Source organism: Schistocerca cancellata, chromosome 6 (genome assembly GCF_023864275.1).
Source record: "Schistocerca cancellata isolate TAMUIC-IGC-003103 chromosome 6, iqSchCanc2.1, whole genome shotgun sequence".
In the NCBI taxonomy this organism is placed as follows: domain Eukaryota; kingdom Metazoa; phylum Arthropoda; class Insecta; order Orthoptera; family Acrididae; genus Schistocerca; species Schistocerca cancellata.
In genome coordinates this window covers 693,384,667-693,411,983 of record NC_064631.1, presented here as the reverse complement: position 1 = coordinate 693,411,983, position 27,317 = coordinate 693,384,667, and the positions used below count along the sequence as shown (strand labels likewise).

Below are 27,317 nucleotides of genomic sequence, written 5' to 3'. Positions count from 1 at the left end.
CGGCCGGGGTGGCCAAGCGGTTCTAGGCGCTACAGTCTGGAACCGCGCGACCGCTATGGACGCAGGTTCGAATCCTGCCTCGGGCATGGGTGCGTGTGATGTCCTTAGGTTAGTTAGGTTTAAGTAGTTCTAAGTTCTAGGGGACTGATGACCTCAGAAGTTAAGCTCCATAGTGATCAGAGCCATTTGAACCATCTTACCTTCAGCGAACAGGGGCCCAGCGGTGATTGAAATGGCTGCTAGGTAAGAAGGTCACTACACAATCTGGGGCTCAGCGTCATCTTCACAAACTGTGTAAGTAGGCTGTTTAGGTTTTTATATTGGTAACGCCACGTAGCGCTCTGTATGAAAATCACTGGCTAGCGCTATGTGCAGTCTGTGGCTGGTGGGCATTGTTGAAATAGTCGCTATTGTAGTGTTGGGCAGCTGGACGTGAACAGCGCGTACCGTTGCGCAGTTGGAGGTGAGCCGCCAGCAGTGGAGGATGTGGGGAGAGAGATGGCGGAGTTTTGAGAGCGGATGATCTGGACGTGTGTCCATCAGAGACAGTAAATTTATAAGACTGGATGTCATGAACTAATATATATATTATGACTTTTGAACACTATTAAGGTAAATATATTGTTTGTCTTTTATCAAAATCTTTCATTTGCTAACTATGCCTATCAGTAGTTAGTGACTTCAGTAGTTAGAATCTTTCATTTAGCTGGCAGTATTGGCGCTCGCTGTATTGCAGTAGTTCGAGTAATGAAGGTTTTGTGTGTGGTAAGTGATTCATGAAAGGTATAGGTTATTATTAGTCAGGGCCATTCTTTTGTAGGGATTATTAAAAGTCAGACTGCGTTGCGCTAAAAATATTGTGTGTCAGTTTAAACACAGTCATTTATAATTTTTCTAAGGGGACGTTTCATATGTCGACCCTGCCACAAGACCCTTCGATGGTGATTGTGCATCTGCACAGTCGCCACTATGGCTGCTGGCCGTCTCTACAAGGACTGCAGTGGATCTGCGCCTCTGGTGGCCCACCAATATCATAATCTCTACCAGGACTACAGTGGGTCTGCTCTGTGATGACCTACCTACCAATATTCTTCAACTTTGACTGACTCTGCTGTGGGTTTGCTCTGTTGTGGCCCATTACCTGTCTGCATGTCAAGAGTCAGCACTGTCTTTCCATTGGAAGGACAACACTACTTCTTCAAAACTGCATGGAAATTCACTACTTCCGTGTGCATTTTCTTTTACTGCTCAGACTTTGTGCATAAAATTGTAATTAATACTGTGATGAATGATCAGGACTGTCTTTATGGACTGTGAGAAAATCTTTGCTTTTGACCAATAGTGTATCAATAAGTGTGTGCATTGGATATCTTTGTTATTGTAATTATGAAAAATTTTAACAAATATGTATTGTCCAGTGTTCAAAATATTTTTGTAAAATTTTTTGTGGGTAGCATGGTGGCTATGTAAGTAGGCTGTTTAGGTTTTTATATTGGTAACTCCACGTAGCGCTCTGTATGAAAATCACTGGCTGTGCTGTCTGCAGTCTGTGGCTGGTGGGCATTGTTGAAATAGTCGTTACTGTAGTGTTGGGCAGTTGGCTGTTAACAGCACGTAGCGTTGCGCAGTTGGAGGTGAGCTCCAGCAGTGGTGGATGTGGGGAGAGAGATGGCGGAGTTTTGAGAGCGGATGATGTGGACATGTGTCCATCAGAGACAGTAAATTTATAAGACTGGATGTCATGAATTGATATATATATATTATGACTTTGGAACACTATTAAGGTAAATACATTGTTTGTTCTTTATTAAAATTTTTCATTTGCTAACTATGCCTATCAGTAGTTAGTGACTTCAGTAGTTAGAATCTTTCATTTAGCTGGCAGTATTGGCGCTCGCTGTATTGCAGTAATTCGAGTAATGAAGATTTTTGTGAGGTAAGTGATTCATGAAAGGTATAGGTTACTGTTAGTCAGGGCCATTCTTTTGTAGGGATTATTAAAAGTCAGATTGCGTTGCGCTAAAAATATTGTGTGTCAGTTTAAGCACAGTCATTTATAATTTTTCTAAGGGGACGTTTCAACCGCTATACAGTTTTCTGTGAGGTGAAAAAGTCAAGGGACAGCAATATGCACACATAAAGATGGTGATAGTAACGCGTACACAAGGTATAAAAGGGCAGTGTACTAGCGGAGCTGCCATTTGTACTCAGATAACTAATGTAAAAGGGCGTCCAACATGAATATGATGGCCGCACGACGTCAATTAACAGAATTTGAATGTGGAATGGTAGTTGGAGCTAGATACATGAGGCATTCAGTTCCGGGAATCGTTGCGAAATTCGGTATTCCGAGAACGGTGTTAAGAGTGTGCCGAGCCTTGAGTCATTACCTCTCACCACAGACCAAGCAGTGGCCGACGGGCTTCACTTAACGGCCGAGATCAGCGTCGTTTACGTAGGGTTGTCAGTGATAACAGACAAGCAAGACCGCGTGAAATAAACGCGGACATCAATGTGGGTCTTACGATGAACGTATTCTTTAGGACAGTGCGCCAAAAGTAGGCGTTACTGGGCTACGGTAGCAGACGACTGACACGAGTGCCTTTGTCAACAGCATATCATCACCTACAGCGCCTCTTCTGGGCTCGTGACTATATCGGTTGGGCGCTAGGCGACTTGAAAATTGTGGGTCGGTCAAGGGAGTTCCGCTTACAATTGGTAAGAGCTGATGGTAGGGTTCGAGGGTGGCGCAGACCCCACGAAGCCATGGACACAAATTGTCAACAAGGCTGCTGGTGGATCGTTAACACTATGGGTTGTGTTTAGATCGTATGGATTGTGTCCTCTGGTCCAGCTGAGCAGGTCATTGACTGGAAATGGTTGTATCCGGCTACCTGGAGACCACTGACTTCGTGTTCCCAAACAACGTGTTCCCAAACATCTACGAAATTGTCACCAGGACACAATTGTTCACGACTGGGTTGATGGACATTCTCGACAGTTAGAGTGAATGATTTGGCTGATCAGATTGCCCGACATCGGGCATTTATGGGAGGTAATCTAGAGATCAGTTCGTGCACAAAATCCTGCACTGGTAACGCCTTCGCAATTATGGACACTTTTTTTTCACTAGCTAAATATTTTTTATGACCTACCGTCTAATATCTTATGGTGGGTCGTATGTTGCCACTTAGCCGCTGTGACTGGGTCCGAGGTCCAGTGTGACTGAAAGTAACACCACTCCGGCTCCCGTCCCCAGTCACACCGTTGCCCGTGTCCCGCCACGTGGAGACGGGCTCTATTTGTTTGGATCCATTTGATATCTTTTTTTTGTGCAACATTATAAAAACTTATAACTAATACAAAATCAAGTGAGATATTAATAAACAAAACGAAATTAAATATTTAGAATGAAGGAAGGAAGAGAATTGAATAGAAAAGGGATAGGTATAATATTGCACGTCACTTGGTTGTGGGCGGCGGCCCGGGTCTTGGAATGACCCTCAAGACGCTGGCCATCGCTCACCATGCTTTTAACATCTACCATCCTAAAAACTAACTTAACTAGAAGAGATTAGGGTACGTTAAAGCTAGAAACTAAGACTAAAACCTCCATGTCCAGCGTGCTAAACTATTTACGATGTACAATAGAGAGGTATCTGATTTCGTGCTTGCTAATGAAAGGGTTCTTGTGGTAATAGTAATAAAGGTAATGACGCTAACGGTTTGTGTTGAGCCTACAAGGCTCCTAGTAGCGTACATTAGGCGCAAGCACCTCTCGGTTCCGCCGACAACACGACCTGAACGGTGGTTTTCCCCGATCTACCATAGGTATCCGTCGGATTGGGCTCAAAAGAGAGGAACCACAATTAAGATACTTCCATCCAGGCCGTGGGCCGCCTCTTACCAGAAGGCGTAGGTCCCTTGAAGAGGTGCCTAACTTTAAGCTTCAGATCAGAAGTTATTAGTGTAGTGGAGGTAGAGGTATAGGCTGTGTAGGTTGGTTGTACAAACAATTCACGCTGAGCCAATGAGACTTATAGTGATACGTGGTGTGGCAGTTAGCACTTTCCGGTCCCGCCAGCAACACAGCCTGAACGGTGGTTTTCCCCTATCTACCATAGGTATCCGTCGGGTTGGGCTCAAAAGAGAGGAACCACAATTAAGGTCCTTCCATCCAGGCCGTGCGCTGCCTCTTACCAGGAGGCGTAGGTCCCTTGAAAAGGTGCCTAACTTTAAGCTTCAGATCAGAAGTTATTAGCGTAGTGGAGGTAGAGGTATAGACTGTGTAGGTTGGTTGTACAAACAGTTCACACTGAGCCAGTGAGACTTACAATGATACGTGGTGTGGCAGTTAGCACCTTCCGGTCCCGCCAGCAACACAGCCTAAACGGTGGTTTTCCCCGATCTACCGTAGGTATCCGTCGGGTTGGGCTCAAAAGAGAGGGACCACAATTAAGATACTTCCATCCAGACTGCGCGCTTCCTCTTAACGGAAAGCTTAGGTCCCTTGAAGAGGTACCTAGCTTTAAGCTCTTATTAGACATGGAGGTGCTGTTAACTATCTGTTTTTAGGATTGTGTGTGACTTGTGCACCTCTTGTCAGTTGTTACAGACTGTTCTTTGAAGTGGACGCATTATGGACAGGTGTAGAGGCGGTGTGGCTCAGTATTTCTGCAACGACTTGTCGGGTCCACGCCACATAGAGTTACTGCACTACGCCAGGAAAAAGGAAGTCCGACACGATATTAGGAGGTACCCATGACTTTTGCCACCTCAGTGCATACGCGACAGTCCGTGTTTACAATATGTTTGGATATGCCTGTTAGTTTACCTTCTGCGAACTGGAGCCCAGCAGTCACTGAAATGGCTGGTGAGGTAAAAGGGTCAATACATTATTCGGGCCTCAGCGTCATGTCCTCAAAGCGCTGTATAATCCCTTTCCCGACAAAGTACGAAATGCAAGAGTGGTGAGTTGTTATATGTGGGGAGTGTACGTACGATATCGATGCTGTGCAGCCAGACGTTGATGGAGACCTCTATGTTCTTGTTGACGTCGGCGATGGGCAGCACGGCCGTCTCGTAGCCGCAGAAGAGGTCATGGTGCAGGCGCTGCGCCGCGTTCCGCCCACCAGGTCCGGGAGCTGCCGGGCACGAGGGCTGTTGGCCGCCTGCAGAGGGAAGGAAGGTCAGGGGTCGTAGGTCAGCCACCAGGTGGGAGACAGTCGATGTAGGTGGAAGAAAGTCCCAGAGCCCAGGGCCTCCTTCCCGATACTTCTCTATAAACTCTGGAGTCAAAATAGAAAAGGATCAAACTCTTTTTCTTTTTTTATAGTTTTTCGACGCATTATTCGGCTACCTCATTTGCATATTTTTTTGCTTCCCGTAGATTATAAAAGGCCAGAATGAAGAAGCAATTTAGTTCAAATACAATGCTTGTCCAGAAAGTAAGTTCCGATCAGTAGCGAAATGGAAACTACACTACTGGCCATTAAAATTGCTACACCACGAAGATGACGTGCTACAGACGCGAAATTTAGCCGACAGGAAGAAGATGCTGCGATATGCAAATGATTAGCTTTCCAGAGCATTCGCACAAGGTTGGCGCCGGTGCCGACACCTACAACGTGCTGACATGAGGAAAGTTTCCGACCGATTTCTGATACACAAACAGCAGTTGACCGGCGTTGCCTGGTGAAAGTTTGTTGTGATGCCTCGTGTAAGGAGGAGAAATGCGTACCATCACGTTTCCGACTTTGATAAAGGTCGGATTCTAGCTTATCGCGATTGCGGTTTATCATATCGCGACATTGCTGCTCGCGTTGGTCGAGATCCAATGATTGTTAGCAGAATATGGAATCGGTGGGTTCAGGAGGGTAATACGGAACGCCGTGATGGATCCCAACGGCCTCGTATCACTAGCAGTCGAGATGACAGGCATCTTATCCGCATTGCTGTAACGGATCGTGCAGCCACGTCTCGATCCTTGATTCAACAGATGGCGACGTTTGCAAGACAACAACCATCTGCACGAACAGTTCGACGACGTTTGCAACAGCATGGACTATCAGCTCGGAGACCATGGCTGCGGTTACCCTTGATGCTGCATCATAGAAATGAGCGCCTGCGATGGTGTACTCAACGATGAACCTGGGTGCACGAATGGCAAAACGTCATGTCTTCGGATGAATCCAGGTTCTGTTTACAGCATGATGATGGTCACATCCGTGTTTGGCAACATCGCTGTGAACGCACATTGGAAGCGTGTATTCGTCATCGACATACTAGCGTTATCACCTGGCGTGATGATATGCGGTGCCATTGGTTACACGTCTCGGTCACCTCTTGTTCGCATTGACAGCACTTTGAACAGTGGACGTTACATTTCGAATGTCTTGCGACCCGTGGCTCTACCCTTCATTCGATCCCTGTGAAACCCTACATTTCAGCAGGATAATGCACGACCGCATGTTGCAGGTCCTGTACGGGCCTTTCTGGATACAGAAAATGTTCGACTGCTGCCCTGGCCAGCACATTCTCCAGATCTCTCACCAATTGAAAATGTGTGGTCAATGGTGGCCAAGCAACTGGCTCGTCACAATACGCCAGTTACTACTCTTGATGAACTGTGGTATCGTGTTGAAGCTGCATGAGCAGCTGTACCTGTACACGCCATCCAAGCTTTGTTTGACTCAATGCCCAGGCGTATCAAGGCCGTTATTACGGCCAGAGGTGGTTGTTCTGGGTACTGAATTCTCAGGATATATGCACCCAAATTGCGTGAAAATGTTATCACATGTCAGTTCTAGTATAATATATTTGTGCAATGAATACCCGGTTACCATCTGCATTTCTTCTTGGTGTAGCAATTTTAATAGCCAGTAGTGTACATCGAAAATCAGGAATGTTTTATTTGCGACAATTGGCTCCACCTTCCAGCTACTTCTCTACATAGTCGCCGCTCCAGCTAAGACATCTGTCGCACAGTTATACCAACTTTCCAATAAACTCGTCATAAAAGGTAGCCGCCTGTGCTTCCCGCCAATTCTTTACGGTCGTCTGTAGCTCGTTAACTGTGCGAAAATGTTGTCTTGACAGCCAGTAGTTAATGTGAGCAGAGATGAAACACAGAGGGAGCCAACTACCGGCTGTAGTGCAGGTGATCAAACACTGAGGCGTAGCGGCTTCGCATCTCTCTTGTCACTTGTTAGGACGATATCGTTATAGGCATGAGTCATCGACAGATGTCACCAGCTGACATGGACCTGAGTTACAGAGCTGCACGTAGTTCTACTAGTAGGCGGCAGAGGTCAGCAGTTGACGGACAGTGCTAGCAGTCGTAGTCAAAACAATGTTGTAAAGTTATCTTTGACTAATATTTAATGTATTTGCATAATTATTATTGTTTTATACGTGTAGTAATTGGCAGTGTGAGTGTTGTATGAGTAAAGAAGAAGTAAATGAAAATTGTTTTGTTTATTCACGAAGTACCAGTTAAACTATACAGGGGATTTACTATAATTAAATGAGCAGTCAGTTTATGGTACTAATAAATCGTGAGTAGAACACAAATTAATCGGTAATTTCAGAAGGAGTAACTTTATATTTGATACTTTTCTAAATTTATTTATTTAGCAATTGCCATAGAAAGGAATGTTTTACTATGATTGGTCATTGAAGTAAAGCTCGGGTTGGCGCGGGATTATACTGCAACCCGATTTGCTGTTTGTGATATCAGCCAATCAGAAAAATGCAGGCTCGCGCCAATCTATGCTGGGAAAAAAGCCTTTGGTGGTCGGGGCTGAGGGTTCGAACTAGTAACATCTCATTGAAAGCAGCTCCGACGAAAGTACTGTAAAATCGCGGAAAAATGCTAATTACGAGTTCGCGAAGTAGTACAAAGTGTATTTAGGTGAACGGTATAGTGGAAGTCGTGTGGGATTTCGGACGGAATATCAAAATTATTGCTTTTGACTGTTAGTTAAAACCGCGTGGCGTGTTGTGCGATCTAAGACTGGAACAGGTATTACGTGTAGAGCAGAGTGCACAACATTTGAGCGAGCATTAAACGATCCGGTGAACTCAATTAACTTCGGTAACGGGTGTAAATACCATAAACTGGCTACGTGTGTGATGGTGGTGTGCGTGTGAACTTTACATTGTGTTGCCACTTAGTACGGACTTGGCAGTATTAACTGTGATCTTTATCGTAAAAATACACCTGAAAATTTACATTGCCAAGTTAAAACTTTTATTTCAGTAGCTAGCCACATCCCGTTTACCAGACAATTCTATGTACGTTGCGACCCGCAATAGACAGTAGTGGTCTAGTATTTTCTGCTACAGCTTTTAGCTAGACAAGTGAACATTGCTGGACACTAACAGGACGGTAAAAAGTAACGTGCCGCGCCGCAACACTTCCCATCGAAAACTCTGCAGGAGCATTTTCATTGCCCCTGCAGATTGCGACCGAAAATTGTCACGAAGTAGGAACCGTATGACAGTTCAGTAATGTGAGCTGCATAACATCAGGCGAAATCTCTCACCAGGACCTCATACTTGGCGGCAGACACTATTTTCTCCGCATCTTTATGTGATCACCATGCACTCAGAACTGAAAAGAGGGAAATGATGCAACCGACAGGGATGCTAGAGAGACTGTCGAACACGTATGTGCGAAGTTTCATTACATTTCCACAGAAGCATGTCGTCATCCTTCTCATCCACGTTGGTAGACTGGTCTTCACGGTCACTGTACTTGCTCGAAGCCAACTGAGCATTCTTCACGTCTTTAATGGAAGTTTAAAAGGACAGGACCCTCACTCCTTCCAAATAGGTACCAGCTTGGAGGTTTTATGGTGAACTGTTGCATGAGAGCCCTCCTTAAATTTAGTTATGCCCTTCTTAGCTCCAAACGAGACACGCTTTTAATCAAAGGTCTGCTTGAATTTCTCATTGTTTTCTCGAACTCATCGTCGCCCGCTGTACAAGGTAGGACCTGCATGCAGCAATTATTATGCGACATGTTTTGTTAAAGACGACATCAAGTTTCCTTGCGAGCAAATCTGTTCACGTTTGCCAGACATATTTTGATACAGAGAAACACAAGCCAGTGAATGCTCGTTTGAGAAAAAGATTGCTTGGGTCCCATTTGCTAAACAACAGTACTCTATAGGCACTGTTGCTTGTTGCCACTTTCTTAATAGTATACTCACAAAGTTACTTTCGTGGTAGAGATCGTTTAAGATAACGCCATTATCTGGAAAAGTACGTTTTAGCAACTCTTTACGTCATCGTCGTGCCGATATCGAACGCTCACACACACTTCACTACTTAAAGGATTTAGTCTCACTGTCAGTGTATAATTTTTGGAATGTGTAAATATTCAACCTATTGAAATGTACAATGTCGTAAACAGAGTGAAAAATAATCTGCATGAAGAAAATGTCTGGCACTGTGGGCAATTTGCTGATTATTTGAATACATCTTGAACATTCTTTGCTGTTACTGGTATTTTATCTTGTCGCATACAGTTCTTCTGATTTCTGCATTGGCTTTTCTGTCATCAAATCAAATATTGTATCGTCTGTTAGCAAGCACCGTATGAAAAAGGTGAATCGAATGGTAAACTATGAAAGTTCTGTACAGCTTTCCAAGTATTGTTTTGTGGTTTATAGTGTAGCACTAACAATTACATTATTCTGGAAACCTATGTCGAGTGTTGCCTAAGCTCAAGACTTTGTCGTATAGAACTGGAACTCGGGAATAAATACTTTGTATTTAGTTTGTACACTCCTGGAAATGGAAAAAAGAACACATTGACACCGGTGTGTCAGACCCACCATACTTGCTCCGGACACTGCGAGAGGGCTGTACAAGCAATGATCACACGCACGGCACAGCGGACACACCAGGAACCGCGGTGTTGGCCGTCGAATGGCGCTAGCTGCGCAGCATTTGTGCACCGCCGCCGTCAGTGTCAGCCAGTTTGCCGTGGCATACGGAGCTCCATCGCAGTCTTTAACACTGGTAGCATGCCGCGACAGCGTGGACGTGAACCGTATGTGCAGTTGACGGACTTTGAGCGAGGGCGTATAGTGGGCATGCGGGAGGCCGGGTGGACGTATCGCCGAATTGCTCAACACGTGGGGCGTGAGGTCTCCACAGTACATCGATGTTGTCGCCAGTGGTCGGCGGAAGGTGCACGTGCCCGTCGACCTGGGACCGGACCGCAGCGACGCACGGATGCACGCCAAGACCGTAGGATCCTACGCAGTGCCGTAGGGGACCGCACCGCCACTTCCCAGCAAATTAGGGACACTGTTGCTCCTGGGGTATCGGCGAGGACCATTCGCAACCGTCTCCATGAAGCTGGGCTACGGTCCCGCACACCGTTAGGCCGTCTTCCGCTCACGCCCCAACATCGTGCAGCCCGCCTCCAGTGGTGTCGCGACAGGCGTGAATGGAGGGACGAATGGAGACGTGTCGTCTTCAGCGATGAGAGTCGCTTCTGCCTTGGTGCCAATGATGGTCGTATGCGTGTTTGGCGCCGTGCAGGTGAGCGCCACAATCAGGACTGCATACGACCGAGGCACACAGGGCCAACACCCGGCATCATGGTGTGGGGAGTGATCTCCTACACTGGCCGTACACCACTGGTGATCGTCGAGGGGACACTGAATAGTGCACGGTACATCCAAACCGTCATCGAACCCATCGTTCTACCATTCCTAGACCGGCAAGGGAACTTGCTGTTCCAACAGGACAATGCACGTCCGCATGTATCCCGTGCCACACAACGTGCTCTAGAAGGTGTAAGTCAACTACCCTGGCCAGCAAGATCTCCGGATCTGTCCCCCATTGAGCATGTTTGGGACTGGATGAAGCGTCGTCTCACGCGGTCTGCACGTCCAGCACGAACGCTGGTCCAACTGAGGCGCCAGGTGGAAATGGCATGGCAAGCCGTTCCACAGGACTACATCCAGCATCTCTACGATCGTCTCCATGGGAGAATAGCGGCCTGCATTGCTGCGAAAGGTGGATATACACTGTACTAGTGCCGACATTGTGCATGCTCTGTTGCCTGTGTCTATGTGCCTGTGGTTCTGTCAGTGTGATCATGTGATGTATCTGACCCCAGGAATGTGTCAATATAGTTTCCCCTTCCTGGGACAATGAATTCACGGCGTTCTTATTTCAATTTCCAGGAGTGTATAATCAACTCAAACCACATAGCAGCAACTTAAGTCCACGGCAGCTGTGCAAAATGACGACAGTCATTCCTGGTTTATTTATTTAATCTTATGGCTGGGGCCCCCCATCGGACAAGCCGTTCGCCAGGTGCCGGTCTTTCAATTTCACGCCACTTCGGCGACCTGCAGTCGATGAGGATGATATGATGATGATGATGATGATGATGATGATGATGATGACAGCACAACACCCAGTCCCTGGGCGGAGAAAATTCCCCGACTCCGCCGGGAATCAAACCCGGGCTCAGAGGATTGACAATCCGTCACACTGACCATTCAGCTACCAGAGGCTGACAGATGTTGCTGATGTACAGTGAGACAGACAGCTGCGATCCAGCCACTCAGCACCTCACCACTACGTGATATTTCTGGTCACGTCACACGTACTTCAGTTTCTTTACAGAAGGAAAAAATTAAGCCGGAAACTTTTTCTTGTGGGATAAGAGGCAGACGTGTTTCAGTAAAGGAGCACCCCACCAGAAATTTTTCTTGTAAACAGTTACAGAAAGACTATGATGATGAATTAAGAGGGCAAAAGGAAGGTTATCACTTGTCAGTACTTACAGGGTGTTTCAAAATTGACCGGTATATTTGAAACGGCAATAAAAACTAAACGAGCAGCGATAGAAATACACCGTTTGTTGCAATATGCTTGGGACAACAGTACATTTTCAGGCAGACAAACTTTCGAAATTGCAGTAGTTACAATTTTCAACAACAGATGGCGCTGCGGTCTGGGAAACTCTATAGTACGATATTTTCCACATATCCACCATGCGTAGCAATAATATGGCGTAGTCTCTGAATGAAATTACCCGAAACCTTTGACAACGTGTCTGGCGGAATGGCTTCACATGCAGATGAGATGTACTGCTTCAGCTGTTCAATTGTTTCTGGGTTCTGGCGGTACACCTGGTCTTTCAAGTGTCCCCACAGAAAGAAGTCACAGGGGTTCATGTCTGGCGAATAGGGAGGCCAATCCACGCCGCCTCCTGTATGTTTCGGATAGCCCAAAGCAATCACACGATCATCGAAATATTCATTCAGGAAATTAAAGACGTCGGCCGTGCGATGTGGCCAGGCACCGTCTTGCATACACCACGAGGTGTTCGCAGTGTCGTCTAAGGCAGTTTGTACCGCCACAAATTCACGAAGAATGTCCAGATAGCGTGATGCAGTAATCGTTTCGGATCTGAAAAATGGGCCAATGATTCCTTTGGAAGAAATGGCGGCCCAAACAGTACTTTTTGAGGATGCAGGGACGATGGGACTGCAACATGGGGCTTTTCGGTTCCCCATATGCGCCAGTTCTGTTTATTGACGAAGCCCTCCAGGTAAAAATAAGCTTCGTCAATAAACCAAATGCTGCCCACATGCATATCGCCGTCATCAATCCTGTGCACTATATCGTTAGCGAATGTCTCTCGTGCTGCAATGGTAGCGGCGCTGAGGGTTTGCCGCGTTTGAATTTTGTATGGATAGAGGTGTAAACTCTGGCGCATGAGACGACACGTGGACGTTGGCGTCATTTGGACCGCAGCTGCAACACGGCGAACGGAAACCCGAGGCCGCTGTCGGATCACCTGCTGCACTAGCTGCGCGTTGCCCTCTGTGGTTGCCGTACGCGGTCGCCCTACCTTTCCAGAACGTTCATCCGTCACGTTCCCAGTCCGTTGAAATTTTTCAAACAGATCCTTTACTGTATCGCTTTTCGGTCCTTTGGTTACATTAAACCTCCGTTGAAAACTTCGTCTTGTTGCAACAACACTGTGTTCTAGGCGGTGGAATTCTAACACCAGAAAAATCCTCTGTTCTAAGGAATAAACCATGTTGTCTACAGCACACTTGCACGTTGTGAACAGCACACGCTTACAGCGGAAAGATGACGTATAGAATGGCGCACCCACAGACTGCGTTGTCTTCTATATCTTTCACATCACTTGCAGCGCCATCTGTTGTTGAAAATTGTAACTACTGTAATTTCGAAAGTTTGTCCGCCTGAAAATATACTGTTGTCCCAAGCATATTGCAACAAACGGTGTATTTCTATCGCTGCTCGTTTAGTTTTTATTGCCGTTTCAAATATACCGGTCAGTTTTGAAACACCCTGTATGTACCCGCATTGGAATGGCACTGGGTTGCATATAATCTGTAGCAACGCTGTCAAATGAAAAGTTTTTGATGACTCATTATATGTAAAACAATGAGGTAAACATTTAAATTTTCGAAACGACTGGCATTGCTACCAGGAATCCGCCGAACATTTCCGATCATTTACGAGGGAGAAACCTTGCCCTTTTTGAAGCTAACCTGTGCACATTTCAGTCAGAGTTGAGTCGGCGCCCGGGTGTGTTATCGTCGCGCTAGGTTAGAATTGCGTCTCCAAGCTCCGGTTCATGTGCTTTCCCTATGAACTGATTCATCGATAATGCGTGTAGCGGCACGGACTGCACACAATGTGCACTGTTTGTAGTCGTATCCGCAAAGAGTCGCACGTTATTGAGGTTAGTGAGACCTGAAATGGCATCTCTGATCTTTAATTTCGTTAATAAGTTAGATCCGCTGTAGAGCTACTAGCCATACATTCCTGCGTCGTTTTCCAGTCGTGATTCCAGCTGTACGGACGAGAAGAAAGAATATCGTATATTTCTATTTGGATTTCTTACATTTGTAGAAATGAGATGCGGAGACAATGCTGATTATAGGACTGTACCTCCACTTCAAATGGAACGATAATTATATCTGATGTGCAGGTGCGCAATGACGTTAATGTCGAAGTGGCGTAGTGCACTCACTTGGTTTAAATGGCTCTGAGCACTATGGGACTTAACATCTGAGGTCATCAGTCCCCTAGAACTTAGAACTACTTAAAGCTAACTAACCTAAAGACATCACACACATACATGCCCGAGGCAGGATTCGAACCTGCGACCGTAGCGGTCGCGCGGTTCCAAACTGTAACGCCTAGAACCGCTCGCCCACTCCGGCCGGCGCACGGACGTGTTGGAACCACATACTCCCGCAGACGACAAGATGTACAGTCCCCAACCAATCGTGACTAAGACTTATTAACATGTGCTGTACGAACGGTTTTGCAGCAAGTTACATCATACTAGCTGATGTGGTACAATTTTAACTAACAGTTTGAAAATCGTTGCTGCTGATGGGAGAAGAGCGTGATATAAGAAATCTAAACACTCCATACGCGACTACTGCGGCAATTAAAAACACCTCTATTGTTGAGGGAGACACCATAAGTGAAAAATATAAACGGTAGGAAGTTCAGTACTGCGCCGGAACTGATTTATGGGTTAAAAACCATTTACCCCATTTCTTTCATTCGTCGATTAGTATAGGAGTGTCTTGGCTGTCCTCTACGTCGTCTCCATACCGTGTTCTTCGAAGTGTGCGATTCAAGGGCTCGTGAATGTGTACTTATTGATGAATATTCTCCAAGACAGTCCAACACCGCCTCCTCATATTACACTGCATGTACAGCTTTTTTTATTGAGAACCTTAACAACCTCAACGTTGGTTTCTTGTATGTTGTGTCCCCGGCAGTAAACTGCTTTCAATTACGATGAAGCCTGTCGTGAAACTTAGATCCGTTCAGCTCTGGGCACTACGGTACACCCTGTAACAGTGGAGGTTAGACTCCTGTCTGCAATTTCATGTAACGAAAACTGCTCCACCTGTGGCCGCTATCGGTAACTCCACCGTGGCCACACCCCAGTAGATTGCGTATTGGTTTTCAAAGCAGTGCCACCGATATGGCGTTATTTGTAATGAAATATAAGCCGTTTGGAAACAAGTGTGTGACACACTCAGTTCATTCAAGATAAAGTTCTTACATATACAACTCTGATCATTTTTCTCTCGTCTCAAAATACTCAGATTAGTACCCTGTAGTGGACAGTGGTGTACCATCGAACACATTTTAGGCTTTCCCTTCTAGCCAATTCTGTAGCAGAAGTTTAATCATTTTCTAATCCATTCTTAAATTGGAATATTCACTTTCTGTGTGTTTTAGTCTTTTTCTGGAGTTACAAAAGTTACTCTGGAAAGTTTTCCATATGTGAAAAAATGGTCATATACGGCAGAAAACGTTTTCTATTGTAACTGAAAAGTGTTGCAGTCGAGAAAATACTGTCAACACTGTATTTAGCAGACTATTTGTTGCATTATTACTCTACAATAGGATAATATTCAGTAAGTGAAGCCATATTAAGTAGAAACATTAGCTAAAAAACAGATTTAAAAACATTTTGAAACAGCAGCTACTGGGGACCAACAAAAATTTCCATTTTCAAGAAAGGTTAAATCGTGGAAACATTACAGAAACTCAGTTCATTTGCAAATATCACGTGTTCCATGTGAGAATACTTTTCTTCTGTTTCAAGATACAAGATGGCGCACAAGCGACGAAGTAGGGCTTAACCGTCAACAAGTTTTACAGCTAGTTTTAAAAATTAACAGTGTCTGCCAAATAGCTTCAGTGTATTGTATAACACTTGTATGGGCTGAATTCAAAATATTTCCAAATATTGCGCTAAACATATCATGAAGACACAAAAAAAGAAACGAAATTAAGGGTAGCGTCTTTTTAAGCAAGCCATTGCTTAAGTTTTGAGTAAAAGTCTTCAGCAAGTCGGCTATGGCGCCCGAACACTTCCGGCATAGAAAGTCACCTTTGTTCTGCCAGTGCCCTTGTTGGGCAGGAAAGAGGAAAGGACCGAGGTTCAGGACATTCGCTTGGCCTTGGTGTGGCAAACCACCTGTTAAAGGCCGAAGAATCAGCAGTGACCATCGGCATGAAGATGCAGAAGGCAATGGAAAACACTGCACTAAAGACACACAATGTGTGTCCGCAGCACATGTAATTGAAAAAGTATCATGATGATCTCCCCTTTGCCAACAGATTACAGACTAGTCACCCACTCGGATCTTCGGCACGAGACCGCCAAGAGGGAGGTGAGAAAAAGATCGAAAAATCAACGATGGTGTAACTCGGAGCTCTGAATGTCAGAAGTTTGAACGTAGGAGGATAGTATGAAAATCCTAAAAAGGAATGCAACGGCTCAATGTAGATATAGTGGTGGTCGGTGAAGTGAAATGGAAAGACGAGTAAATGGTGATATTAACAGCTACAGAAAACAATATAACGGATCTAACATTCGATATGAATATGAATTGGGATGGAGGTGATCTCCCGTGAACAGTTCAGTGATAGGGTTGTCTCATCACATTCGACAGCAATCCAAACGGTAGATCAAGAATATATGCCACCGTCATATGCAGAGGATGAGGCGACAGGGAAAATATATGATGATATTGATCTAGTGGTTCAGTATGTTAAGAGAGGTGACAACCTAATAATCATGGGGATTCGTACACAGTTGTAAGGGAAGGAATAGCAGAAAGGGTGACGGGCGAATATGGTCTTGGCAGTAGGAACAATGGAGAAGAAAGACTGATTGAGTTCTGCAATCAATTTCAGATGGTAATGAATAATCTGTTCAAGAAACAAAAGAGGAGGAAATTTACTTGGAAAAGACACGGAGACGCTGGAAGATTCCAGCTGGACTACGTCATGGTCAGACAGATTCGAAAATCAGATATTTGATTGTGAGGCATACCCAGGAGCACGTATAGACTCAGTTCATAATTTAATAGTGATAAAGAGTAGTCTGAAATTTAAGAGAACCGTCCAGTCAAATAGTGTCGAAGGAAGTGAAATACTGAGGAACGATGAGACACGCTTGAAGTTCGCTAAGTATGTGAATGTTGCGATAAGGAATACCAGACTAGGTAATTCAGTTAAAGTGGAGTGGACATCCCTAAAAGAGCAATCACAGATGTTGGATAGTCAAACGTAAGAGCAAGAAAGGTAACTGCAAACTTTCGGTAACAGAAGAAATACTTCAGTTGCTCGAGGAAAGAAGGAAATGTAAAAAATGTTCAGTGTAAGACAGGAATATAGCAATATAGTTCCCTTGTTGTTGTTGTGGTCTTCAGTCCTGAGACTGGTTTGATGCAGCTCTCCATGCTACTCTATCCTGTGAAAGCTTCTTCATCTCCCAGTACCTGCTGCAACCTACATCCTTCTGAATCTGCTTAGTGTATTCATCTCTTGGTCTCCCTCTACGATTTTTGCCCTCCACGCTGCCCTCCAATACTAAACTGGTGATCCCTTGATGCCTCAGAACATATCCTACCAACCGATCCCTTCTTCTGGTCAAGTTGTGCCACAAACTTCTCTTCTCCCCAATCCTATTCAATACTTCCTCATTAGTTTTGTGATCTACCCATCTAATCTTCAGCATTCTTCTGTAGCACCACATATCAAAAGCTTCTATTCTCTTCTTGACCAAACTATTTACCGTCCACGTTCCACTTCCATACAAGGCTGCACTCCATACAAATACTTTCAGAAATGGCTTCCTGACACTTAAATCTATACTCGATGTTAACAAATTTTTCTTCTTCAGAAACGCTTTCCTTGCCATTGCCGGTCTACATTCTATATCCTCTCTACTTCGACCATCATCAGTAATATTGCTCCCCAAATAGCGAAACTCCTTTACTACTTTAAGTGTCTCATTTCCTAATCGAATTCCCTCATCATCACCCGACTTAATTCGACTACATTCCATTATCCTCGTTTTGCTTTTGTTGATGTTCATATTATATCTTCCCTTCAAGACACCATCCATTCCATTCAACTGCTCTTCCAAGTCCTTTGCTGTCTCTGACAGAATTACAATGTCATCGGCGAACCTCAAAGTTTTTATTTCTTCTCCATGGATTTTAATACCTACTCCGAATTTTTCTTTTGTTTCCTTTACTGCTTGCTCAATACACAGATTGAATAACATCGGGGAGAGGCTACCACCCTGTCTTACTCCCTTCCCAACCACTGCTTCCCTTTCATGTCCCTCGACTCTTATAACTGCCACCTGGTTTCTGTACAAATTCTAAATAGTCTTTCGCTCCCTGTATTTTACCCCTGCCACCTTTAGAATTTGAAAGAGATTATTCCAGTCAACATTGTCAAAAGCTTTCTCTAAGTCTACAAATGCTAGAAACGTAGGTTTGCCTTTCCTTAATCTTTCTTCTAAGATAAGTCGTAAGGTCAGTATTGCCTCACGTGTTCCAGTATTTCTACGGAATCCAAACTGATCTTCCCCGAGGTCGGCTTCTACTAGTTTTATCATGCGTCTGTAAAGAATTCGTGTTAGTATTTTGCAGCTGTGGCTTATTAAACTGATAGTTCGGTAATTTTCACATCTGTCAACACCTGCTTTCTTTGGGATTGGAATTATTATATTCTTCTTGAAGTCTGAGGGTATTTCGCCTGTCTCATACATCTTGCTCACCAGATGGTAGAGTTTTGTCAGGACTGGCTCTCCCAAGGCCGTCAGTAGCTCCAATGGAATGTTGTCTACTCCGAGGGCCTTGTTTCGACTCAGGTCTTTCGGTGCTCTGTCAAACTCTTCACACAGTATCGTATCTCCTATTTCATCTTCATCTACATCCTCTTCCATTTCCATAATATTGTCCTCAAGTACATCGCCCTTGTATAGACCCTCTATATACTCCTTCAACCTTTCTGCTTTCCCTTCTTTGCTTAGAACTGGGTTTCCATCTGTGCTCTTGATGTTCATACAAGTGGTTCCCTTATCTCCAAAGGTCTCTTTAATTATCCTATAGGCAGTATCGATCTTACCCCTAGTGAGATAAGCCTCTACATCCTTACATTTGTCCTCTAGCCATCCCTGATTAGCCATTTTGCACTTCCTGTCGATCTCATTTTTGAGACGTTTGTATTCCTTTTTGCCTGCTTCACTTACTGCATTTTTGAATTTTCTCCTTTCATCAAGTAAATTCTGTATCTCTTCTGTTACCCGAGGATTTCTACTAGCCCTTGTCTTTCTACCCACTTGATCCTCTGCTGCCTTCACTACTTCATCCCTCAAAGCTACCCATTCTTCTTCTACTGTATTTCTTTCCGCCATTCCTGTCAATTGTTCCCTTATGCTCTCCCTGAAACTCTGTACAACCTCTGGTTCTTTCAGTTTATCCAGGTCCCATCTCCTTAAATTCCCACCTTTTTGCAGTTTCTTAAGTTTTAATCTACATGTCATAACCGATAGATTGTGGTCAGAGTCCACATCTGCCCCTGGAAATGTCTTACAATTTAAAACCTGGTTCCTAAATCTCTGTCTTACCATTATATAATCTATCTGATACCTTTTAGTATCTCCAGGGTTCTTCCATGTATACAACATTCTATCATGATTCTTAAACCAAGTGTTAGCTATGATTAAGTTGTGCTCTGTGCAAAATTCTATCAGGCGGCTTCCTCTTTCATTTCTTAGCCCCAATCCATATTCACCTCTACGTTTCCTTCTCTCCCTTTTCCTACACTCGAATTCCAGTCACCCATGACTATTAAATTTTCGTCACCCTTCACTATCTGAATAATTTCTTTTATCTCATCATACATTTCTTCAATTTCTTCGTCATCTGCAGAGCTAGTTGGCATATAAACTTGTACTACTGTAGTAGGTGTGGGCTTCGTATCTATCTTGGCCACAATAATGCGTTCACTATGCTGTTTGTAGTAGCTTACCCGCATTCCTATTTTCCTATTCATTATTAAACCTACTCCTGCATTACCCCTATTTGACTTTGTGTTTATGACCCTGTAGTCGCCTGACCAGAAGTCTTGTTCCTCCTGCCACCGAACTTCACTAATTCCCACTATATCTAACCTTAACCTATCCATTTCCCTTTTTAAATTTTCTAACCTACCTGCCCGATTAAGGGATCTGACATTCCAAGCTCCGATCCGTAGAACGCCAGTTTTCTTTCTGCTGATAATGACATCCTCTTGAGTAGTCCCCGCCCGGAGATCCGAATGGGGGACTATTTTACCTCCGGAATATTTTACCCAAGAGGACGCCATCATCATTTAATCATACAGTAAAGCTGCATGCCCTCGGGAAAAATTACGGCCGTAGTTTCCCCTTGCTTTCAGCCGTTCGCAGTACCAGCACAGCAGGGCCGTTTTAGTTATTGTTACAAGGCCAGATCAGTCAATCATCCAGACTGTTGCCCTTGCAACTACTGAAAAGGCTGCTACCCCTCTTCAGGAGTGAAATAAACAGGAAGTGCAGCTCAGTCAAGGCGAAAAAGCTGCAGGAAAAATGTGAAGGAATCGGAAAGAAATGACCGTCGGGAGGACTGATTCAGAATGTAATAAGTCAAGACAAACGTAAGAGTGATAACATTAAGAGCGCAATAAGAATTCCATTGTTAAGCGCAGAGTAGAGCGCGGATGGGCGGAAAGAGTCTACGATGGGGAGGACTTGTCCATTGACGTCATAGAGGAAGAAATTGGAGTCGATATACAGGGTGTTACAAAAAGGTACGGCCAAACTTTCAGGAAACATTCCTCACACACAAAGAAAGAAAATATGTTATGTGGACATGTGTCCGGAAACGCTTACTTACCATGATAAAGCTCATTTTATTACTTCTCTTCAAATCACATTAATCAGGGAATGCAAACACACAGCAACAGAACGTACCGGTGTGACTTCAAACACTTTGTTACAGGAAATGTTCAAAATGTCCTCCGTTAGCGAGGATAATTGCATCCACCCTCCGTCGCATGGAATCCCTGATGCGCTGATGCAGCCCTGGAGAATGGCGAATTGTATCACGGCCGTCCACGATACAAGTACGAAGAGTCTCTACATTTGGTACCGGGGTTGCGTAGACAAGAGGTTTCAAATGCCCCCATAAATTAAAGTCAAGAGGGTTGAGGTCAGGAGAGCGTGGAGGCCGTGGAATTGGTCCGCCTCTACCAATCCATCGGTCACCGAATATGTTGTTGAGAAGCGTACGAATACTTCGACTGAAATATGCAGGAGCTCCATCGTACATGAACCACATGTTGTGTCGCACTTGTTAAGGCACATGTTCTAGCAGCACAGGTAGCGTATCCCGTATGAAATCATGATAACGTGCTCCATTGAGCGTAGGTGGAAGAACATGGGGCCCAATGAAGACATCACCAACAATGCCTGCCCAAACGTTCACAGAAAATCTGTGTTGATGACGTGATTGCACAATTGCGTGCGGATTCTCGTCAGCCCACACATGTTGATTGTGAAAATTTATAATTTGATCACGCTGGAATGAAGCCTCATCCGTAAAGAGAACATTTGCACTGAAATGTAGATTGACACATTGTTGGATGAACCATTCGCAGAAGTGTACCCGTGGAGGACAATCAGCTGTTGATAGTGCCTGTACACGGTGTACATGGTGCGGAAACAACTGGTTCTCCCGTAGCACTCTCCATACAGTGACGTGGTCAACGTTACCTTGTACAGTAGCAACTTCTCCTGACGCTGACATTAGGGTTATCGTCAACTGCACTAAGAATTGCCTCGTCCATTGCAGGTGTCCTCGTCGTTCTAGGTCTTCCCCAGTCGCGAGTCATAGCCTGGAATGTTCCGTGCTCCCCAAGACGCCGATGAATTGATTCGAACGTCTTCCTGTCGGGACACCTTCGTTCTGGAAATCTGTCTCGATACAAACGTACCGCACCACGGCTATTGCTCCGTGCTAATCCATACATCAAATGGGCATCGGCCAACTCCGCATTTGTAAACATTGCACTGACTGAAAAACCACGTTCGTGATGAACACTAACCTGTTGATGCTACGTACTGATCTGCTTGATGCTAGTACTGTACAGCAATGAGTCGCATGTCAACACAAGCATCGAAGTCAACATTACCTTCCTTCAATTGGACCAACTGGCGGTGAATCGAGGAAGTACAGTACATACTGACGAAACTAAAATGAGCTCTAACATGGAAATTAAGCGTTTCCGGACATATGTCCACCTAACATCTTTTCTTTATTTGTGTGTGAGGAATGTTTCCTGAAAGTTTGGCCGTACCTTTTTGTAACACCCTGTATAATAAATAGGGGATCCAGTATTAGAGTCAGTATTTATAAGTGCTCTGGAAGATCTGGGACCGAATAATGCAGAAAGGATAGACAACCCTGCATTAGAATTTCCATAACCAAATGACTATTCAAGCTGGCGTGTAGAGTCTATGAGACTGGTGTCGTACCGTCAGACTTCCAGAAAAACTTCATCCACACAATTTTGAAGATAGCAAAGGCAGATAAGGACGAGGACTATCGTGCAATCAGCTCCACCTAAGTTTTTTTTTGTTTGTCAAAAAAAAAAAAAAAAAGATTCCAATGGCTCTAGCACTATGGGACTTAACATCTGAGGTCATCAGTCCCCTAGAACTTAGATCTACTTCAACATAACTAACCTAAAGACATCACACACATCCATGCCCGAGATAGGATTCGAACCTGCGACCGTAGCAGCAGGGCGGTTCCGGACTGAAGCGCCTAGAACCGCTCGGCCACAGGGGCCGCCTTTTGTTCGTCCTTTTTGTTGATGAATGTTTTCATTCACTGGTGACTTGTATTTCTTGCTGACAATCGTTCACTTACATCAAATTGGCGGCGCTGAAATCTAAAATAAAAGAGACAAAACAAAGCAAAGTAACTAAAAAGAAATTTGGTTGAAAATAAATTACCCTTTGTAGTGCTACAACGATGAAAATTAATATTACGACGATATCAAACCTTATTTTCATGATTTAAAGAAGTATTCATGATATTAAAAATGTAATTATAATTTTATTATTTTCATTTTTGTGCTCAGTGTATCAAAGACTTTCTAGTGCACGGAATAAATTAGCATTGTTTGTACTATGAAACGATGTATGATTGTTAAGGGTTAAGCATGTAATAATTCGATGTAAGACATTTTGTTAAGTCTGAATTTTGTTCTTCTACTGGTCGGTAGAGAAGGAAAAGTTCCTTAATCGATGTGAAGGTATAAAGGATGTAAAAAGGAGAGAGAGAGAGAAGGTAAATACAAGTTATTCAAAACAAATATCTCTAAAGTGTAACGTCTTGTGATTTCCTATAACTAAAAATTGCAAGGTCTAATCTGAGCCTGTCCTGGATAACAGCGAAGAACATTTATGTTATCATATATTTTCTTCGTTTGATCACGGTTGTGATTCGCATGTTTCTTTTTGTTACGCGACGTGTTATGAATATTTTCATTATGCGCGCAAATGTGCACACAGCTTTAATCGAACCTGCGTCTTTCGGAAACATAACTTTTAATCAGTTCGGAAACGATAACTTTTAATCAGTACAATTACACGAATACCGTCTAAATCGCAACCGTGATCGCAAAAGTGTTTCCTGGACCAAATAATTATAAAATGTGTATTCTCCAAAGCGAGCAGCATTGCACTATCGCTGACCCGCAACAATCGGAAGAGTAAAAACAGTGCTTAAATAAAATTGCCACCTTTTAATAATTATTATTATCCCATTAAATAAATAAATAGCAATTCAGTGGCTATCCAATCAATAAACAGAGAGGGCAATTCACCTTCAACGACCTATTTCATGAAACCAAGATAAAAAACTGCTTACAAATTATAACTTGAGTAAGTCCTAACAAATAAAACAAAGATATTCAATATTCTCTGGTTGGCCGAAATTGCGATAAAATTGACCGAAGAGTTTAATTATATTACGTCTAACTATTACTAAAGGAGATTAACTAAGAAGCACTGATTCATATATTCTTTTTAAATCATTAATACTACAAAATAACCGCCTACAGCAAAGACAGAAAAAGCAGAGCAAATCAGATTTACTTTCATAAAAACAAATATTTAAAAAAATCAAATGGCTCTGAGCACTATGGGACATAACATCAGAAGTCATCAGTCCCATAGACGTAGAACTACTTAAACCTAACTAACCTAAAGACATCACACACATCCATGCCCGAGGCAGGATTCGAACCTGCGACCGTAGCAGCAGCGCTGTTCCGGACTGAAGCGCCTAGAACCACTCGGCCACAAAGGGCCGGAAAATATTAAAAGAAAAACGGTATAGGTAGCAAGTTATATCGCTGACTTGGCCTGTAGCTTAATCTCTGAAAAGGTCAAAAGGTTACAGGAGTTCGTTTTTCGTACTACGGCATTTAATGGTGGCCATCAAAATTTTCATCGACTTCTGCTAAAATGTACTGTTTGTAGTACCTGTTAATATCGTATGGAAACATTTACCTGATTACTGACACATTTTTAGCATTTGCAAGGAAGAATGCACTAATCACCAAGAATACAAAGCATACTCATTTACGTCTACATTCATATTCAGTAAAACACCGAGAAATGCATGACACTCTGTGGCAAGAAGTAACACATTCAAAGCGCAGTTACATAGTCATTTCTTGCAAAATGTAATAAACTTGAATACCATTACTTTCAAAACCTGCTAACATGGAGTTCTCCATTAAATGCGAGAAAGTATGGAAAACAGATGCGAACAAAAAAAGCAGAATAAAAGCTATACACTTTGCATGCACTTAAATCGGGCAGTTGACACAGAGATTCGAAGGCAATAACAAATACACAAAAGGCCACAGAATATCATATGATGAAACCAGCTTCTGTTTTGTGTGAAACAAAACCGAAGATTAAATCAATTAACCTACCCAATATTAACAGATGCGAGTAGAATCAATCAGAATACGAGTAACATATTTACAACGCAATTCAAAGAGTGCAGTACACATAAGAAGTCGTAATCAGAAGCCCAATACGGTGAAACGAGCTTCCGTTAACTACGAATCGAAAACATACATGGGAGACTAATATTCAGCCAACAAGAAAGTGAGAAGGTGGACTGATAACTTGCAGCACTCCAAGTGGTCTGGCAGCTGCGGAAGTCGCTGTATGAGTTTCACCCCCGTGTTGCCTGGACTCCTGCCACACTGTGAGCTATTGTTGGTCTCACACCGCAGTTTGTAGCTGAGTTCGACTACCGACTTCCACGGCTCCCATTGATGCTCTTTTGTTTTGCAGAGCACGCACTGATTCCTACATAAACATGGAATTCAGTATATTTCTGTCCCTTCAGCTAAGATAAAAAGTTTTCTTTGTGTCCTAAAGACGGTCTAGATCTCCCAAAGCCAAGGCATATTTTACGTTGAGCAGATTATCAGAACAGGCGAGGGGAGATGCAAGAAACATCAGCAACATACCAGACTAAAACCACCAAGCAAATCAGCTGCCGCTGAGCTTATAATCACGAAATGAAATAAGATGAGACCAGCATTGCGGTGCAAACGCCAAGTTTCTGTGACAGTATAATGAAGGAGGCTATCGACATGAAAATGTCAACAAGCCTAATAAATAGGAATGGAAGTTTCAATTTCAATAACGCTTGGAGTCCAGCACTCAATTTATTAAAATCTCGCCGACCATGACATCCATCAGAGTTGGAAAATGCTGAGAGAATTTGCGTTTCACAGAGTACCACTGCGTGCTCTGTAAAACAGAAGAGCATCAAAGGACGCAGTGTACGTCGGAAATTGAACTCGGCTATAAGCAGTGGTGTGAGACCAACGATAGCTCACAGTCCATGCAGTGAGTACACATAATAGCAAAACTCACAACTGCTGAAGAAGTTGGCTGGGTTGTTGTCGAAATATTGTGCCGGAAATGGAAACAATTCGGCTGAACACTTGAGAACTCACTGTTAATTAACCACGCCGAGAAAACCTGGAAACAGTTTTGTTATACAGATAATTCAGTTTGAACGCCGTTTCTAAACCTAATAAATTGTGATAACTTTCGACTACTAGTACTCCTTTAAGAACTAGGTAATCTTTATGATAGCACAGAAAGTCAAATGCGTTAACAATAAACAATGCTTACAAGTATAACAACTCCTCTGTGCTGTAGAATCTATAATCATTTACATAGAACGTCCACCATGCAGTGACAATCAAACTGAACGTACTTAGCTGTGCAGGGTTATCAAATAAGTTATAAATCGTACTTTATTATTAAAGTGACACAGTACATAAGCATTCCTCGCGAAAAGATATCTATTCGCGTAAAATACAGTTAATTTGACAATAAAATTTGTGACGATGTACTTTTGGAAAAAAAAACATTGAATACAATTGAGCTATAGCCTAATGGAAAACAGTAAAAGGAAAGACTCAAAGCGTTTGAGTTGTGATGTTACAATAGGAGCTGAAAATTAAGTAACCTGATAACATATGAAATTAGGAGGTGCTCCACAAAATCACCAAGGAAGTGATTACGTGGAAACACTGAAAAGAAGAAGGTGTAAGTAGGCTGTTTAGGTTTTTATTTTGGTAACGCCACGTAGCGCTCTGACGAAAATGACTGGCTGTGCTGTGTGCAGTCTGTGGCTGGTTTCCATTGTTGTTTGGAGACCTAGAAAACTGCGGACTTGTTACGTATTTTTGCAGAAACTGGAATTACAGTTAACTTGGAAAAGTCTGAATTCGGTAGATCAAAGGTGAGGTTTTTGGGACATATTATTTCTTCTGAAGGCATTCAGCCGGATCCTGAAAAGTTAGAAGCACTCAGAGCCATTACAGTTCTATCCACAAAAAAACAAGTCCGCAGTTTTCTATGTCTAGTAAATTTTTACCATCTCTGATGGACACACGTCCAGATCATCCGCTCTCAAAACTCCGCCATCTCTTTCCCCACATCCACCATTGCTAGCGGCTCACCTGCAACTGCGCAACGCTACGCGCTGTTAACAGCCAACTGCCCAACACTACAATAGCAAACAACAATGAAAACCAGTCACAGACCGCACACAGAACAGCCCGTGATTTTCGTACAGAGCGCTACATGGCGTTACCAGCATAAAAGCCTAAACAGCCTACTTACAAAGGGATAGGATGAAAGGGACTGAGTTCGAAGAATAGCTTCCACGGTACTAGAGGGAACCGTCGAGGGAAAACGCTGTAAGGGGATACAGACATCTCGTATACATAAGAGGGCTATTGTAAAGTAGTCTCTATTAGGCTACAAAGAAATTACACACAAAATTATTTTCGTGGCCGTGAAGACGTGAAAATCACTTGAAGCCAATCCT

At 43.6% G+C, this 27,317-nt stretch overlaps 1 protein-coding gene across 1 annotated transcript in view; it reads right to left on the bottom strand.

Moving 5' to 3' along the window:
* LOC126191564 (neuronal acetylcholine receptor subunit alpha-10-like) overlaps positions 1-27,317 on the bottom strand; it is a 253,654-nt gene that overhangs the window by 164,881 nt on the left and 61,456 nt on the right. The window contains exon 2 of the mRNA XM_049932480.1: positions 5,002-5,171. Within this exon, the coding sequence (XP_049788437.1) occupies positions 5,002-5,171 (170 nt within the window). The remainder of the gene's footprint in view (positions 1-5,001; positions 5,172-27,317) is intronic.